Raw genomic sequence first — 15023 nt, 5'->3', positions numbered from 1 at the left:
AATAACTCCTATTGTCATGCAAATTAGATTTTAGGCTTTCATCAATCAGCATGGACCTTGTAAAACTTCTGGAAGACCACAGAATAGAAACGCGCAAACCTATTGTTTCTTACTCTGACCACCTTGGGTTGGTGCACGCAAACTTCTAAGGTGCCGACCGAGAGTTCACCTTTGCGTATTTCCTACCCAACGTTTCCAACCACTCCGTTATCGTTTGAGCTTTTGCAAGGAAAAATGAGTCTGAATCAGATAACGGTTTACTGTGGATCAAATCCTGGTAAGGATCCAAGTTTTATAGAAGCTGCAAAAGGTGAGAGGCACAGGATATTCCATTTGCATTTCACGTAAGGCACACGGCATGTCACGTGGGTCCCAGTCTGTAGAGATTGGCAGTTCTCGACAAGATCGTGTGTGTAAGAGTAAACAAAAAAGGTGTGTATGTGTGCAAGAGTGCTGACAAGGCGTGTAATCTGGGCACGGTATTCAGTTTATGCCAAATGGGATTATATTTTTGCATGGGTTCATTCATATATTTTGACAATTCTAGACCCCATCCCCTTGAATTTTGGCAACTTCTAACAGGGTAGCAACAGTTGGGTGGGATTTAAGTGTGGGACTTGTGGGGATCTCAGTCAGTCAATTTTAACACAATTCGGTCAACATAATGAGCCTTATGGAGTAAGTTGCTGTCCCTTTTATCATAAATTCTTATTTACTGCAAAGAATTTGGTAAAAACAAGACCACACAACAGGGCCGCCGGAGCCAGGGGGCATGGGGGCACTGGCCCCCCTGTTTGCAAAAAGTATAAACATATGCCCCTTTTCGATAAATAGATTGCGCGTATTTTTTCAATGCCAGATATTCTGCCTTTAGAAACTAAGTAAAATAACATAACTCTGGACGTTGTTGGAGGACCATTCACTGAAATTTCCTTAAATTTTTACTTGGCCTTGATGCAAAAAACTCAAGCTCCTGTGATGAATTATATCAACTGTGAAGGAGACTGCTATTTTTGCGAGAAAATTTCCGTAGTATGTCTTCAGCAACAAACGCATTAATGAAAGGTCCGCATCAAGTACCTGGCAGGCACAGTCAGTTGGTCCAATTTATATCGTGTGTGTTCCTGAAAGTAGAAACTGGACCCATATCTCTGATTCTGGGTTGTGAAAACTTACCCTATTCTGTGACTTTGCCAAAATTTTGTAACCATTTTCACTGAGAATATTCAAGCTTGAGCAGGGATTTTTAACACCAATTCATGTTAGAACCATTCCTTTTCTTAAACTTATGTCAAGGCAAGTTAAAAAGCAGAGTTCACTAAATTTGATTTTAGCAACAATCCCTTATGGTTCTTAACAAAATCAGACAGCTGTAAAACTATAACTACAACATATTGCTTACTTCACAACATTATATTAAATTTTTTTATAAACATGAAAAAGTTGAGTACCTGCAATGAGTACATGCTAGCAAAGACTTAAATAAAGACTTAAGTTTCTTATCTAGGATTAGAACAATATACAAGACTAGATGCTAAATTTGTTGTACTTTCTTAATGCCATCATTTTGCCAAAAAATTATCTGTAACATCATATCAGTAAATTCCTGCCCTTTTGTGTTTTCTCTGACTGATTAAAAAAAGCAGATTCTATGCTCTATAATTCTAGCTTTCAGACCATCCTTTCTCAGAGTTTTTGGAAGTCAGATGTAATACGTTTGACCAACTGACTGAGGTCATGCTGGGATCAAGTCTAAAGAGAGTTTAAAACTTTTATCGTTCGTAAGACTGATGAGATAAACCTAATCAATGATGCAAATTAAATTTTCTATGGCAGTGAAGAATGTCCCCACACCTTAAGCCAATTGCGTAAAGATGACTTAAACATAAAATTTTGTAGCCTTTAAAAAGTATTCCATGGAGGCAAACAAATTATGTGCTTTAGTGGCCATGGGAAGGCGCAAATACCAAGGGGGACTAAATTGTTTAAATATAAAACTAAGGAAATTCAAATCATTATTTGAAAGAGCTTTTGATAATCATAGAGACTGAAACTTTGCTTTGAAAGGGAGAGGGATTGGAATTGGCATTGAAGTATATAAAGACTAGGAATTCGAAAATTCCATTCAGTTAATATTTTGGGTTATATTCATTGGTATGTTCAATAAATTTGAACATTTGTTGAGTATAGTTTTCCTGCCACAAGTATGAAAGAAGGATGTGTGCTCGCTTCTTACCCAGGGCCAAATCCACTTACAATGCAAACTATATGGAAAAATAAGTACAGCGTATTGTAATAGAGGTACAAATCATACATGGAAGAAAGATTTACACTCTCAAAAGAATTTTGAAGGCCACAAGAATACAATTAATTATGATCATAGTCAGTGGAAAAACTTTTCAATTTTTCTATTGACTATGTTATGATCAAGAGTGCATGGTCCCTAAATGGAGTAAGTAGCCATGTCTACTTTAAGCAAAGATAATTCTCAATATGTCCAACGTGTGTCATTTTCTTATAAATTTCTAAATTACCATGAAATCTGTACCATTTTTGACACTTACTGATGTTTCGAAAAAAAGATTTTTCTGCCCTTTTTATTCGTTTTGGCCTGCCCCCCCCCCCTGTTCAAGCCTGTGTCCAGCGGCCCTGCACAAGTAATATGTTATTCAAAATTTAAGGCTTGAAATCTTGCATACATACCCCCAGTTTCAAGCAAGTTTAAATAAATAAGATCACAGTCTCAAATCTCTTTCCTGGCCTCTAGTGAAAATCCAGCTTTTTTGCAGACAATAACCAAGAAAGTATAGGCAGACCAGAATATTGCAAGTGATGCTTGGGAAGTGGTGTAATGCTATCAAAAGAACAAGGAGGGCTCTTGCACATAATATTGCTAAAAACAAAAGCAAAATTATAAATTGGTTATATATTTGGCATTAACAAAGGGGGCTCAACCCCTCCTGGCCCCCTAGTGCTACACCCCTGTACTTGAGCATAAGTCAGATTAATATGTAGATTCCTGAAAAGTTGTATTTTCTTCGATTCAAACCTTTTTATGCATCTTGTTACCAATGGGAAACTCGTCTCTTGATAAGCCATTGCTTAGGAAACTGACATTTTCCAGAGGAGTTTCCAGAGAACTGCAATGAGCCTCAATGGCCTTAGCATATCATGGGTCATGAATTAAGAATTATATCAAATCAAAATATCAAGATACAAGATGATTCCAATTCTACCATAATCTATAGGGTTTGGTCCTTAAAAATTTCCCCCTGGCCTCCCAGGACCCCCCTTCTCCTTACTAATATACCTCAGGTATTTCTTGCATCAACCCCTCAAAATAAGCAGCTTGCATGCTTTTTATATTCTACCTGGGAAGCCTTTTGTCGATTCTTTTAGATTCCAGAGCTTCTGAGATCCAGAGTATCATCAGAAAAAACATGATCTGCTCACACAGTACACATGTGATGCATGGTGGGTTATCCTTTTTCCATTGTGTTTAAGGAGACCGGATCGGCCTTAAAATTAACAACATAGATGGTTCTGATGCTGTGGGAAACCCTCATCAAGTTAAAAAAGTTTAATGAACACAAAGAATCCAAATCTATTATTATCATCTTTATATTTCAGAGAACATGTTGTAAAAATGAAGATTAGAAGGTTGTCCAATCTTTTGGAAAGGGTGGCAATGCATATAAATTTTTTTCTGTACCCAAAAAATGCGTGTGCAGCTCTAACTTTTTGTGTGTGTTAGACAAGCCCCTGAAAAAATCTTGTGTGTTCACATGCCACACTCCACAGACTGGTGTGGGCCTCTATTTCAAGTCATAGCACCTAATGTCATAAAAATATATTATTTTAGAATTTTTTTCTTTTGATCTTAAACTTTTGATCTTTTGATGTAAACTTAAATAACTCCACTGAATACTGCTGGAAGTGCAAAAATTAACAACAGTCCCTCAATATCAGAAGCAAAACCTATTTTAGTACCTAGTGTCACTCTATTTTAGTGTCATTCTATTTTAGTGTCACTCTTTTTTTAGTGTCACTCTATTTTAGTGTCACTCTATCTTAGTAATTGTGAAATAAAGGTGCCATTGAGGGGGGGGGGGGGGGCTCGAGGAGGGCTCAATCCCATTGTCAAAATCAAAAGACACTTGAGGGTCAGCTCCCCTTAACAACCCAGTTTATGTTTTGTTGGGCAAATTAAATTAGTCCTTAAATGCTTGAATAGGCAATTTATATCAGCTTTACATTTGGGTTGGTGAATAGTTCAAATAATTTAAATAATTTCATATACATAACATAAAATCTTTAACACATTTCAAGCATATTGCATGTGACAATGGGTGTGGTATAGGGTGTGGCACCTGGAATTTGCCTACAGCACAGCCCCCTCCTAACTTTTTAGGACAGTACCCCAGCTGTAAAACCAAGCTTGGTAAATATTTTTCTTAATTACAGAGCTTGGAGGGTTATTTCTACAAAGGAACATTGCTCTAATATATGGAGGTAGCTGTTCAGGCCTTATGGGATGTATTGCCCAAGTTATAAGCAATGGAGGTGGGAAGGTCACCGGTGTTATACCTCAATTCATGTGTGGTAAGTCTTATTGTTATTAAACCTCATAATAAGCTAGTTTCAGGGCCCATTGTAAATTTTCACTTGTTTTCTTTTCATGAAGCAATTTTCAATTCAAAGGTTTGTACCATTTTTTATCAAATCGGTTCTAAATTTCCCCCTGTTTCTATGATGCAAATAGGATCTCTAGCATAAACATAGGCAGTAGCGTAGTGAGGGGGCAAAGGGGGCATCTGCCCACTCCCCATGTGTAATGGGGTTTGAGTAGATAGAGATCGACAGCAAGAGATTGCGTGCAACTCGTATTGAGATAATGAACTGACTAATGATTCTAAACAGCGATTAAGATATATACAAACAGAAAGGTTGTTATAAACATAATTAGCATGAATTAGCGATTAAATTCCAGTCCTATTACAAATGCTCAAAAAGTTGGCGTCTGAGAAAAGTGCAAATCTGCAATAAAATTAGTGCCTTAGGGGGGGTCAATATTTCAGACAAAAATGTTTGCAGACGACTGCAAGCAAAGAACTGTAAGGAATATTCTAAAATGTATTTTAGGCTTGTAATATATTCTAATGATAATAGTTAACCCCCAGGAAGAACGGTCAGTGGTGAGAATGATATTGCGAACTACGAACTACAACAAAAACGGCGTAAACAACTTGCCTGAAGGTGTCAAAGTTTATTGTCCTATTGAATTAATACACAATATATGACAATGCTAATCTTAAGGGTGTGGTTGCAAAAATTTTCACCTTGCTTTGCTCATAGAGGACCCTCATCTATGCCTCTACAGATTTTTTTACAATTTCCTCTCAATTAGGGTTTATTTAGAAAAATCCTTCCATTTTCTTGACATTCCTGATAAATGGAAACTGATCTGATAAAGCTCTTCAATCCTTTAAAAAACTTAATTCTGAAATACTTGTCAAGGCTTTTGCAGATTTTGCTCCAAGGAGACTGAGTTATTTTGAAACTTTTGAATGCTGTTTTTTATATTTAGATATTTGCTTACAACTTTGGAAAGTTAGTTTTTACATGTAGAGCTTCATCCCCTTACACAATTGAGCATATAACAATTAGAGAAATGGTGAAGGAAATAGACAGTTGTAGAATGGGATCAGCCACAATAAAGCTACATATGACAGTTAAATTGTTTTTGATTAGCCAACAATTGCCATGTAAAAAAGCCTTCCTTATCTTTTTAAGACGCATTTACAAAATGGGATGTGTTCCCAAATTCATAAGGGTGTGGTCAGCAATAATTTTCCAGTTGTAAATCCCCTAGACCCACTGCTGTTAGACCCCTTCTATGCCTCCTAATCTTCAAACTCTGGCTACGCCACTGAGCACAGGAGGCATATTGGCTGGGAATGCTGCAGCTCCCATAATCAGGAAAACTTTATTGCATTTGAGGTACCAAATGGTGCTGGGAAAAGATCTACAAGGGTGTCAGAAAGGAGTTTATCATAGAGAGAGAGACCAAAGTACGGGCAAAGACCCACCCCTGGATGACATCTAAGATAAGGAAGGACAGTGCTGAGGAGAGGGGTGGTCAGGAGGGTCAATGACCCGGGGGCCCATGACTTTAGGGGCCCATAGATAATAACTTAGCAATTCAGCGTCTCCATTATCAAAACTTGTCAATAATAGAAAAAAACCTTTAAATTAAATGAGTTAGAAGCAGCAACAGTATTAAAACCCCATTATGTTTGTCAAACAGAGCTAGTAGCTTTAGGTAATTTTCTAGTTAGTTAACAAAACAATTTCCAAGTCTTTACATCTGTAAAAGGGTCAATTATTGAGCTCTAGTAAAATTTTTGGAAATTTAAGTTTCCTTGGACAATTTCAGTTTCTTTGGACAAAACTAGCAAGCAAAGTCAGAAACAATCTTAATGCAATGAAAACATTGGGAAATAAGCGTTGCAAATTCAAATGCTTAAGCTTGTTCAACAGCTGCAATGGTTGATCCTTAGAAAAAGTGACTACCCGGTGATGTTAGGAGATATGTCATCCCTTTTTGCTGCCCAGAATTTTGCTCTTTTTTGCTCTTTTTTGCTAGGTCATCAACCTTGTGTATAATCAAAGAATACTGAACCCCTCCCATATCTCGCCAATTGACGTGAATCACCTAATCATCTTTGCTGTAACACTATCAATAATAGCAATGCCGACATTATCTTGAATTTTACCAAAGACCTTTTCCTGGTTTCACTTGAAGATAGAGACAAACTTGACTGATTTCCGTTAGTCTTCAATTTTTTGAGACATCAAGCCCCTCGTCTAAACGAGCTTCTTCCAAGATAGAATCAACTAGTTTATTATTGACATTTAAGGGTTCCATTCAGATTTCTAGATGTAAAGTTTTTCAAATTATTTGAATAGTGAAAATCTATTTGGTGCAGCGTGTCCGTTTTGATCAAATTTAGTATTTAAACGTTTTTCACTTCCTAAGATTTTTAAGTGTAAAGAATTGCATATTTTAAAGTTAAGAAATACGCATGCATTATGACGATAGAATACCAGTCATGCTTAAACTATATTGAAAATAATAAAGAAGTAATAACCACCATCGCAATTTCAGCAACCAAAATAGCCGCAATTTTAGCAACCATCTTCTCAAAAATTTTCCCCGGACCCCTTAAAAGGGTCGCCTCCGGCGTGCCTTGCTTTTTTCTTTTGTTTTGACCCGGGGCCCAGAAATCCTCTCCGCGGCCCTGAGGAAGGAAATAAACTAAAGGTACAAATGTTTACAAATTGCATTGCACACTAACAATCAAAATGACTGGAATGCATACAAAAGAAAACGAAATGAGGTCACTTCTATCCTAAGAGCAGCTGAAAGAAACTACTGGAAAAGTAGCCTAGCTGAGGCAAAGCAAAGTGGATCTAAAGACTTTTGGAAAATTGTCAGAAGATTAACAGGAAAGGAGAAAGATAACAAGAGAAAAGGGCCAATTGAGAATGACGAAAAAGTCCTAGTTTACTCGACAAAGAAAAGGCAGAAGCATTTAACAATTATTTCACGGACATTGGCAAGAATTTAGCAAGTCAGTTTCCTTTACCTGATCAATCTGATTACTCTTACATTACCAGATTGCGCCCAACCCTGTTGGAAGTGTCAAACATCCATGATACTCTAAAAAAGCAGTTGGACAAAATGAAGCCTGGCAAAGCACCGGGGTCAGGTAAGATAACACCAAGAGAGATAATAATGTGTAAAGACGAACTGCATCATGGTTTATATAGTCTCTGTTACCACAGCATGAAATCAAGGCAGTTTCCCTCAGAATATAAAATAGGAAAACTACGCCTGTCTTTCAAGAAAGGATGTAGTGTAGATCGTGGCAACTACAGACCTCTTAGCATGCTAAGCACACCTGGTAAAATTATCGAGAGCGTCAGATGCACTAATGTAGATAGTCACCTCGAAACTTCTCCGAATCCGCATCAGTTGGGATGTAAAAAAGGTTTATCTACTGAGATGATGCTTGTTTATCTCACAGAAACTTGGAAAAAACTCATGGATCAAAGGAAATATGTGGGTGTATTGTTCATCGATTTTCGAAAGGCGTTCGATAAAGTTGACCACATAATTATAAAACACAAGCTTCAGCAAGCAGGATTCTCGGGAAATATAGCACTGACAATTCAAGATTATCTGAACAATAGATTTCAGTTCACAGAAATTGACAAAAGCGTCTCAACACAAATTGAGTACGGAGTACCACAAGGCTCACTCCTTGGGCCAAGACTGTTTTCGATGTATGTAGACGACTTCCCTAAAGCCCTCAGTAAAGGTCAACTTGAGATGTATGCTGACGTCACCACCGCATATTGTGATAGCAGTACCATGGCCGAAGTATGTGAAGATTTGCAGACAATGCTGAGGGACATACACCAATGGTGTGTCAAAAATAGGCTAACTATTCACCCTGAGAAAACGAAAGCCATGATACTAAACAGGCACAAATCCATTGGTCCCCTGAATGAACTTAATTTTGGTGAACAGACGATAGAGTACGTGCACACATCTGAATGCCTTGGTGTTTTAATCGATAGCAAACTGACATGGAAACCCCAGATTGAATCGATACGTAAATCATTTGGTGCAAAAGTGAAAAAGTTAAAAATCTGAAATACTTGTTCCAAAATTTCTTTGAAGAAATTCACTTCACAACAGTAATACCAACCATAACATATGCAATAACTTCATGGGCTACATGCAGCGAAAGCCTATTTGAAGAATTAGAAAACACCCATGTGCAGGCCGCAAGAGTAATTAAGAGGATTCCACCAAATGTGAAAGACAGTGAGATGTTGAATGTTGTATGCATCAAAATGGGACTCATTAAGCTACCAATATGAATAAAGAATCCTTATATTTATGCAAAAGTAAAATAAGCCTGCCAGCTTCCTTCGATACGCTTTTTGAATCAAAAACGGAAAGACATAGTAGCCGGTTGAATCATACACTCAGGATTCCTAGATACCGGACAGAAATTGGCAGAAACTCAATTTCCTTCAGAGGTCCTGTGTTGTGGAATCCATTAAGCGAAGAAATGAAGAATACAACCATTGAAACGTTTAAAAAACATCTTAAATATGAACGAAAGAAGATAAATGCCATTTCATTTACTAAAGGAACGGGACAATTTTTAAAGAAATATTCTGATTTTATATATTTTTAACTTTAATAGAAACAACGGAAATAGGTGAAATGTCTTTACTTTAGTTTAATAATTTTTTTGTATTTCTTTAAATAGGAGGTCCACATCAGCTTGCAAAGCTGCCAGCATTCAAGCAGTTCTACCTCAATTAAGCAGACATATTTGTAAGATCCATCTTAAGCCCCCCCCCCTCCCTCTAAATTTTCAGCATCTGCTACACCCATGATCTCTAGAGGCTAATCTTGAGATGGTCTACGTTTCTCTGATATTTATTTATTCTGGACTTTTTGCTTGTCTTTTGGGTGATGGATTACCCTTACAATAATGCTTTGTTTCAAATGAGAAGCACCAAGTGCAATTGGTTACAAATACAGGATCAAAGTACAGGAAGTATGTCACATAATCGGCAGGAGCATATCTGATTTGTGTGAAAGTGATGTGACACTTTCCAGGTTTTGTGAGTTTGTTGGTGAAACTTCATCATGATCATTAGTTGTTTATTCATGCAATGGTAGGTGAAAATTGTCTTAATCTAATGGCTTTGTTGGTAAACTTTACTTTTCATGGCCCCATCAATCTATTCTGGAAGGTCAAGGTACTGTATACAAGACATGAACATTGTTTTTTCAACTCTTGAAGTTTAATAAATGTAGCAGTGGTTATCATATAGCAGATCTCACAGCCAGATCCATTCTAACATCGATGCATGAAGCTAGTATAAAACAAGAAACTCGTAATTTGTCAAAAAAATATTTTATGTTATGCAGTTTTTAGTGATTGTTGATGAATTGTCAGAAGGAACTGTAAATGAGTGTGAGTTCTTTAAAAAACAATATACCTTGTTCCTAATGTTTTGGCCATCCTTAACTGGTGAATTTGGTAAGTTAATTTTGTTTTCTACTTTATTGTGACTTTTTGTCGTTTTTTCAACAGACAAGGGTCTCTCTGGCAAAGGTCCAGGAAAACTGCTGTTTATGGAGAGTATGCATCAAAGGAAACAGTTTATGTGTGACCAGGTTATTTTTGATAAACTGTTTTTTAAACTAACAACACATTAACAAACCATGTCTGCCTGCATTTTCGTACCAATCCAGTACATAGGCACAAATCATTCAACTTAACATTAACCTCTAACAACAAGAGGCTACTAAATGAAGTTACAAAAAAATCTAAAATTTAAATGATGTTGGGGAAGGAATGGACAAGAAAAGTCTCTTCCTCCCCCCCCTCCCCCAACTAGAAACCAATGAAATGGTGCAACCCTGAATCTGCAAATCATCAATAACACAAAAGATTCCTTAAGGTATGAGAAATTTTCTTGATGCCAGAAAAAGAAACTAAAACTGCCAAAAATGATTAATGCAGAAAAAAACAAATCAAATAAGGAAAGGAACATCCGTCTTGAAATAAAAGGCTTCACCAAGCAAAGTGAGACTCATAAACTGCTATTTCAAGCCCATAAACAGAGGCGGACCCAGAGTGAGTTCCTTGGTGCACAGAACTCAGTCAGTTTTCCAACATATAGCTAAAAATAGTGTTGCCTTAAATAAGTAATATTTAGGCTAAAAAAGTGAAACCTAGAAATTGTAAGTTTTATCGCAATCTCTTCAAAATCTTAAAATTGCCAGTTTGATGTGATTCGTTTGCCCTTTTTTCCTTCCTTCTCTGTCGTGATTTTGAAACGATTTACCAGACGCTGTGGAGGACAACAGCAGTCAATCCTAGAACTCGGAAATAAACGTTTTGTGCCTCGGAAGTGAATGAATTGAAGCAATGAAATTTTTGTTTGGAACACGGATGGAACTCAGTCAAAACAGCATCTGAAACTCGGAAATGATACCATATTTGTAAGAGAGCTGTACATTAGCCAGTAGTTGATTCGCTACCTATTGTTTTTGTTCTATTGTGGAACTGCAAAACATTGAATTCGAAATGGCGACTGCACATGTCTTATTTTCACGATCCTCGCAGCATTCTAGCAGATTATTAAGCGTTTGGGATAAAACCAGGAAGTATCATTAATTTTCCAGGAGCATAACTACCTTTATTTTAAATTGCAGTCGTTGATGGCAAGAGAGACCTATGGTCAGACGGAGCACCATATTTTGAAAAATAGGCTGATGTCTACGTGAGCAAAACAACAAAGTGCGAGTAAAACAAAAGGGAAACCTTTGCTGTGGCATCCCAGACAAAAAAGAGGGTATTTAGAAAGGGAGGGGTTGCAGAAATTTTCACAGAGGCACTGGTTTCTGTCGGAAAAAAATCTATAATCTAGATTTATTGAGTGGATAGTACCTACCAACCCCTCCCCCCCCCCCCCCCCCCCCCGGTACCAGAATGCATAAATGTGAATAATAATGTTGGCTTAGGCACAATTATCAATGCATTATCTGAAAAACCCTAGCCTTGACCTGGAACTCAGTCAGATTTTTTGCTGGATCCGCCCCTGCCATAAATACCGCTTGTTCAACCAATGTAATAGAAATGCTATTAAACTAACTGACCTTATGCTAGTGTTCTAAGAAAACACCCCAAGATGCCAAAAGACTCCAGAGCATATTGTATATTCCTGTAGAATGGGTGCAAGTAAAACACGAAGAAACACGTCACAAGGGACCATAGCAAAAGCAAAGAAGTATCATTAGGGTGAATCAATTAAATGACGAATGCCTCTCATGAAATCAACTCTGATTAAATTCCAATTTGTCATTATATAAACAGCATGTGTTGTTTTGTATTGATACAGGCTGATGCATTTATTGCCCTTCCTGGTGGATTTGGGACCATGGAAGAACTTGTTGAAATGATTACTTGGTATGTTGATGTTTTGCATCAAATTCCCTATTTGAAAGTGTTATTTAATTTCATTCAGATGAACCAATCAAGTATAACCATCCACCAGTTTACCTCACTTTACCAGATTGTAATCATATTGCTCCCCTGAAAAACCTGGTGTTTTTTATGTCACTTTGGCTACCAACTGATCAAATATCTATACCATTAGACAGTCGATCGGCAGAAAATTGTAAATTATTCAAAGCTGAAATTAAACAAACGGATCTTACTTGCTCGTGTAGACTATGCACACCATATATTTCTAATATTGGATACTTGTAAACATCACAATTTCCTATATTTGTTATTCTTGCAAGTTGGTGTTAATTCGCTGTTTATTAGCTATTATTTTGTAAACCAACATTAAATAAAGCGAATATAAAAAGACAACTAGACCCAAAAAATGGGCATCAGAAGTGTGGAACTTATTAATTGGCAAAACGAGTTTTAACCCAGAATTTCCGCATAGAAACAGCAGGGCCAGTCAAAAAGATTCAGAAGATGCATAAATATTTGCTATGTGTTGTATGATACAAAAATACATACAAATTTGCTTTGGATTCCTCATTTACCTTTAATAACATATTCTAAAAGTACTTCACAGTGATATCCAGTGTTTTTCAAAAATACTTTTGTGTCTTACGAGCATAAAAGCTGATTTCCATGAGGCAAATTCCCACTATTTTTTTTGGCTCTTACTATTCCAAAGTTGCCGAAATGGCGAATGTCAAGGGATAATTTTCTCAGAAATGAAGAGCATTTACGGTTCTGTGACTGGTTATAAGTTGCTGCTAAATATTTCATCATGAAAATGTATTATTTAATACTTTCTAGCAAATTCACTGCCAAATAAAAAGTCAACATCACATGCCTTAATACAATAACTCATTGCAAAATTTGCCCATCTGGCCCTAAATAAATATTATTAGGTACTGCTTTCCGCTGACATTTAAGGTATGAAGTATTGCTTTCATATGTTGATTTCCTTCCTGTACCATTTAGAAATATTCAAATTTTTTATCCTAGTAAAAGCTAATGAAAATTTCCTTTTCACCCTTACTCCCTTATTGGAACAAAGGGTACAGCTTGGATTACACAACAAGCCAATTGGAGTTCTAAATACAAACAATTATTACAAAGGTTTCATAGAATGGGTACGTGATTTTAGTTTATAATTAAAAATTTAAAGTCTTTTAATTCGCATTTTCAATGTTTAACCCTACGAAACGTAAATATACTAGCTTGCGTGTCGTACAATACAGTATAACTTGAAATTAAGGTAGAATTGTACGAGGTTAAAAAAACGAATTTTAAAAACGACATTTCGTCTGTAGCCCGTTATCGAGTGAAGAGGCTGCTAAACAAGGTTGTGTCAACGTTTCAAGTCTTAAAATGGCACATAGAGTAACTGTGCGAAAATAACCTTTGTTTAATTTTCCGACCTAGGTAGCGAAGGCTGAGGAAGAAGGGCTAACCTATAAAAAAGCAGAGACATTTTTTGTTGTAGCAGACACTCCAGAGGAACTACTGAATAAACTAGATGCAGTGAAAAAGGAACGAAGTTCAGAAGTTAATTAGAAATTGGCTTTTTTATTGAGCAGATGTCCACAGACTGGCCGATAAGGTCCGGCTGGTTTTAAACTGTTAAATAACTCATTGGCTCTTAGGACTAGTCCCTTGTAAAAGTACGAATTTGTCCATGAAATATCCATGAGTTGTGATTTGCTGCATTTTCTGCCATTTTTTGTCTTTTTGGTGATTTTCGGTGACATGACACCTGACACTGATACTAGTAACTACAGTCCTGGCCAAAAGGTTAGTGTGACTGGAGAACCCCCCCCCCCCCCCACCCCTCCCAATAGCAATCGAAATGAGTTGCAATAAGCATGTCAACATCGCTTGTGTGGGGGAGGTGAATAGAGAGTGTATTTTATCAAAAAGGCTGTAATTTGCCTGCGAGTCCAATAACTTTTGCCAGGAGTGTAGTTTGTAGGACTCCCTGTCAAACAGTCTGCTCTTCTTTTAGATTATAATTATGGTTCTGGATTTGAATTGTTTTTAAATTTTTCCCCAGAAAGGTAAGCCTCAAAATATCTTCCATATTTATTCCTTTTAAATAATTTGACGTTTCGGTTGGTGATGATTCAAAAAATAATTTTTTTGCAAAGGAAAATTGTGTTTTCTGTATATTTCTACAAATATCCAGTGGTGCAGAGAGGGGGCAGGTGGGGCAATTTGCCCCAGGGCCTCGGCCTGAAAGGGGCCCCCAAATTATTCTGAAAATTTTTTTAAAATATCTTTTTTTGAGAAACTGAAAATGCATTCAAAGATATATTTGTTAATATCGAAAATGATGGCAGTAATTTCTTGGGTCCGTACTCTGAGTCTTGTTTGAATTTAAGGCCTATCAGCTGTATTTATTGAGTCTGGGGCTCCGAGAAAAGCTGAATAAACCTCAGATTACATATTGTACGAATTCATATTTTAAGCTGAGTTTCCCTGAGTTTTGCAAAATCGTACTTATTGGTCAAAGGGAGCCCTGATAAAAATTAGGTAACCCATATAATCTTGTTTTAATCTATGGCCCGTTCAAGTGAGTTATGTTTGCATTTAGACTCGTTGCATAAAGCTATATTATAATTTGGGGGCCCCTTTCAGCAAACTAGCATTAATAAAGAACCGCTTACGTTCAACAATGACTCAAGATAGACTATCGAGCCTCATGACTCTTTCGATCGAGCACGAACTAGCAAGACAAATTGATTACGACAATATCATTAATCAGTTTGCAACTGAAAAAGCAAGAAAAATTAACTTTTGAAGGACGAAAGAACTGAAAAGCATAGTTCCATGGGATTTTTTAAAGTGCGTAGAAAAAAAGTTTGCTTTCATTTTAAATTTTAATATTGCGTGACTCACCAGAAAAAAACAGTC

At 36.8% G+C, this 15023-nt stretch overlaps 1 protein-coding gene across 3 annotated transcripts; it reads left to right on the top strand.

Moving 5' to 3' along the window:
• The first annotated feature begins 87 nt into the window (after positions 1-87).
• On the top strand, positions 88-13810 carry LOC135692082 (uncharacterized). 3 transcript variants are annotated; one of them, XM_065210107.2, is made up of 7 exons: positions 88-310; positions 3400-3474; positions 4465-4602; positions 10188-10270; positions 12001-12068; positions 13168-13243; positions 13536-13810. In XM_065210107.2, the coding sequence occupies exons 1-7, from the start codon at positions 235-237 to the stop codon at positions 13665-13667; spliced, it is 648 nt and encodes a 215-aa protein (XP_065066179.2). In that variant the 5' UTR covers positions 88-234; the 3' UTR covers positions 13668-13810. The 3 variants fall into 3 exon arrangements, with proteins under 3 accessions (XP_065066179.2, XP_065066182.2, XP_065066183.2); XM_065210111.2 differs by lacking the exon at positions 88-310 and adding an exon at positions 373-432; XM_065210110.2 differs by lacking the exon at positions 3400-3474.
• The last annotated feature ends 1213 nt before the right edge of the window (positions 13811-15023 follow it).

Source organism: Rhopilema esculentum, chromosome 13 (assembly GCF_057945365.1).
Source record: "Rhopilema esculentum isolate cy_ngs chromosome 13, ASM5794536v1, whole genome shotgun sequence".
Taxonomy (NCBI): Eukaryota; Metazoa; Cnidaria; class Scyphozoa; order Rhizostomeae; family Rhizostomatidae; genus Rhopilema; species Rhopilema esculentum.
Note: the sequence above shows the minus strand (reverse complement) of the source record. Positions and strands in the feature narration are given on the sequence as shown.

What these genes read in the sequence shown, in the direction of transcription:
- LOC135692082 (XM_065210107.2), top strand. Translation starts at nt 235, where the DNA reads ATGAGTCTGAATCAGATAACGGTTTACTGTGGATCAAATCCTGGTAAG. An exon ending in AACAGTTTATGTGTGACCAG is followed by an intron (nt 10,271 to 12,000) that starts GTTATTTTTGAT and finishes GTATTGATACAG; the next exon opens with GCTGATGCATTTATTGCCCT. An exon ending in CTTGTTGAAATGATTACTTG is followed by an intron (nt 12,069 to 13,167) that starts GTATGTTGATGT and finishes ATTGGAACAAAG; the next exon opens with GGTACAGCTTGGATTACACA.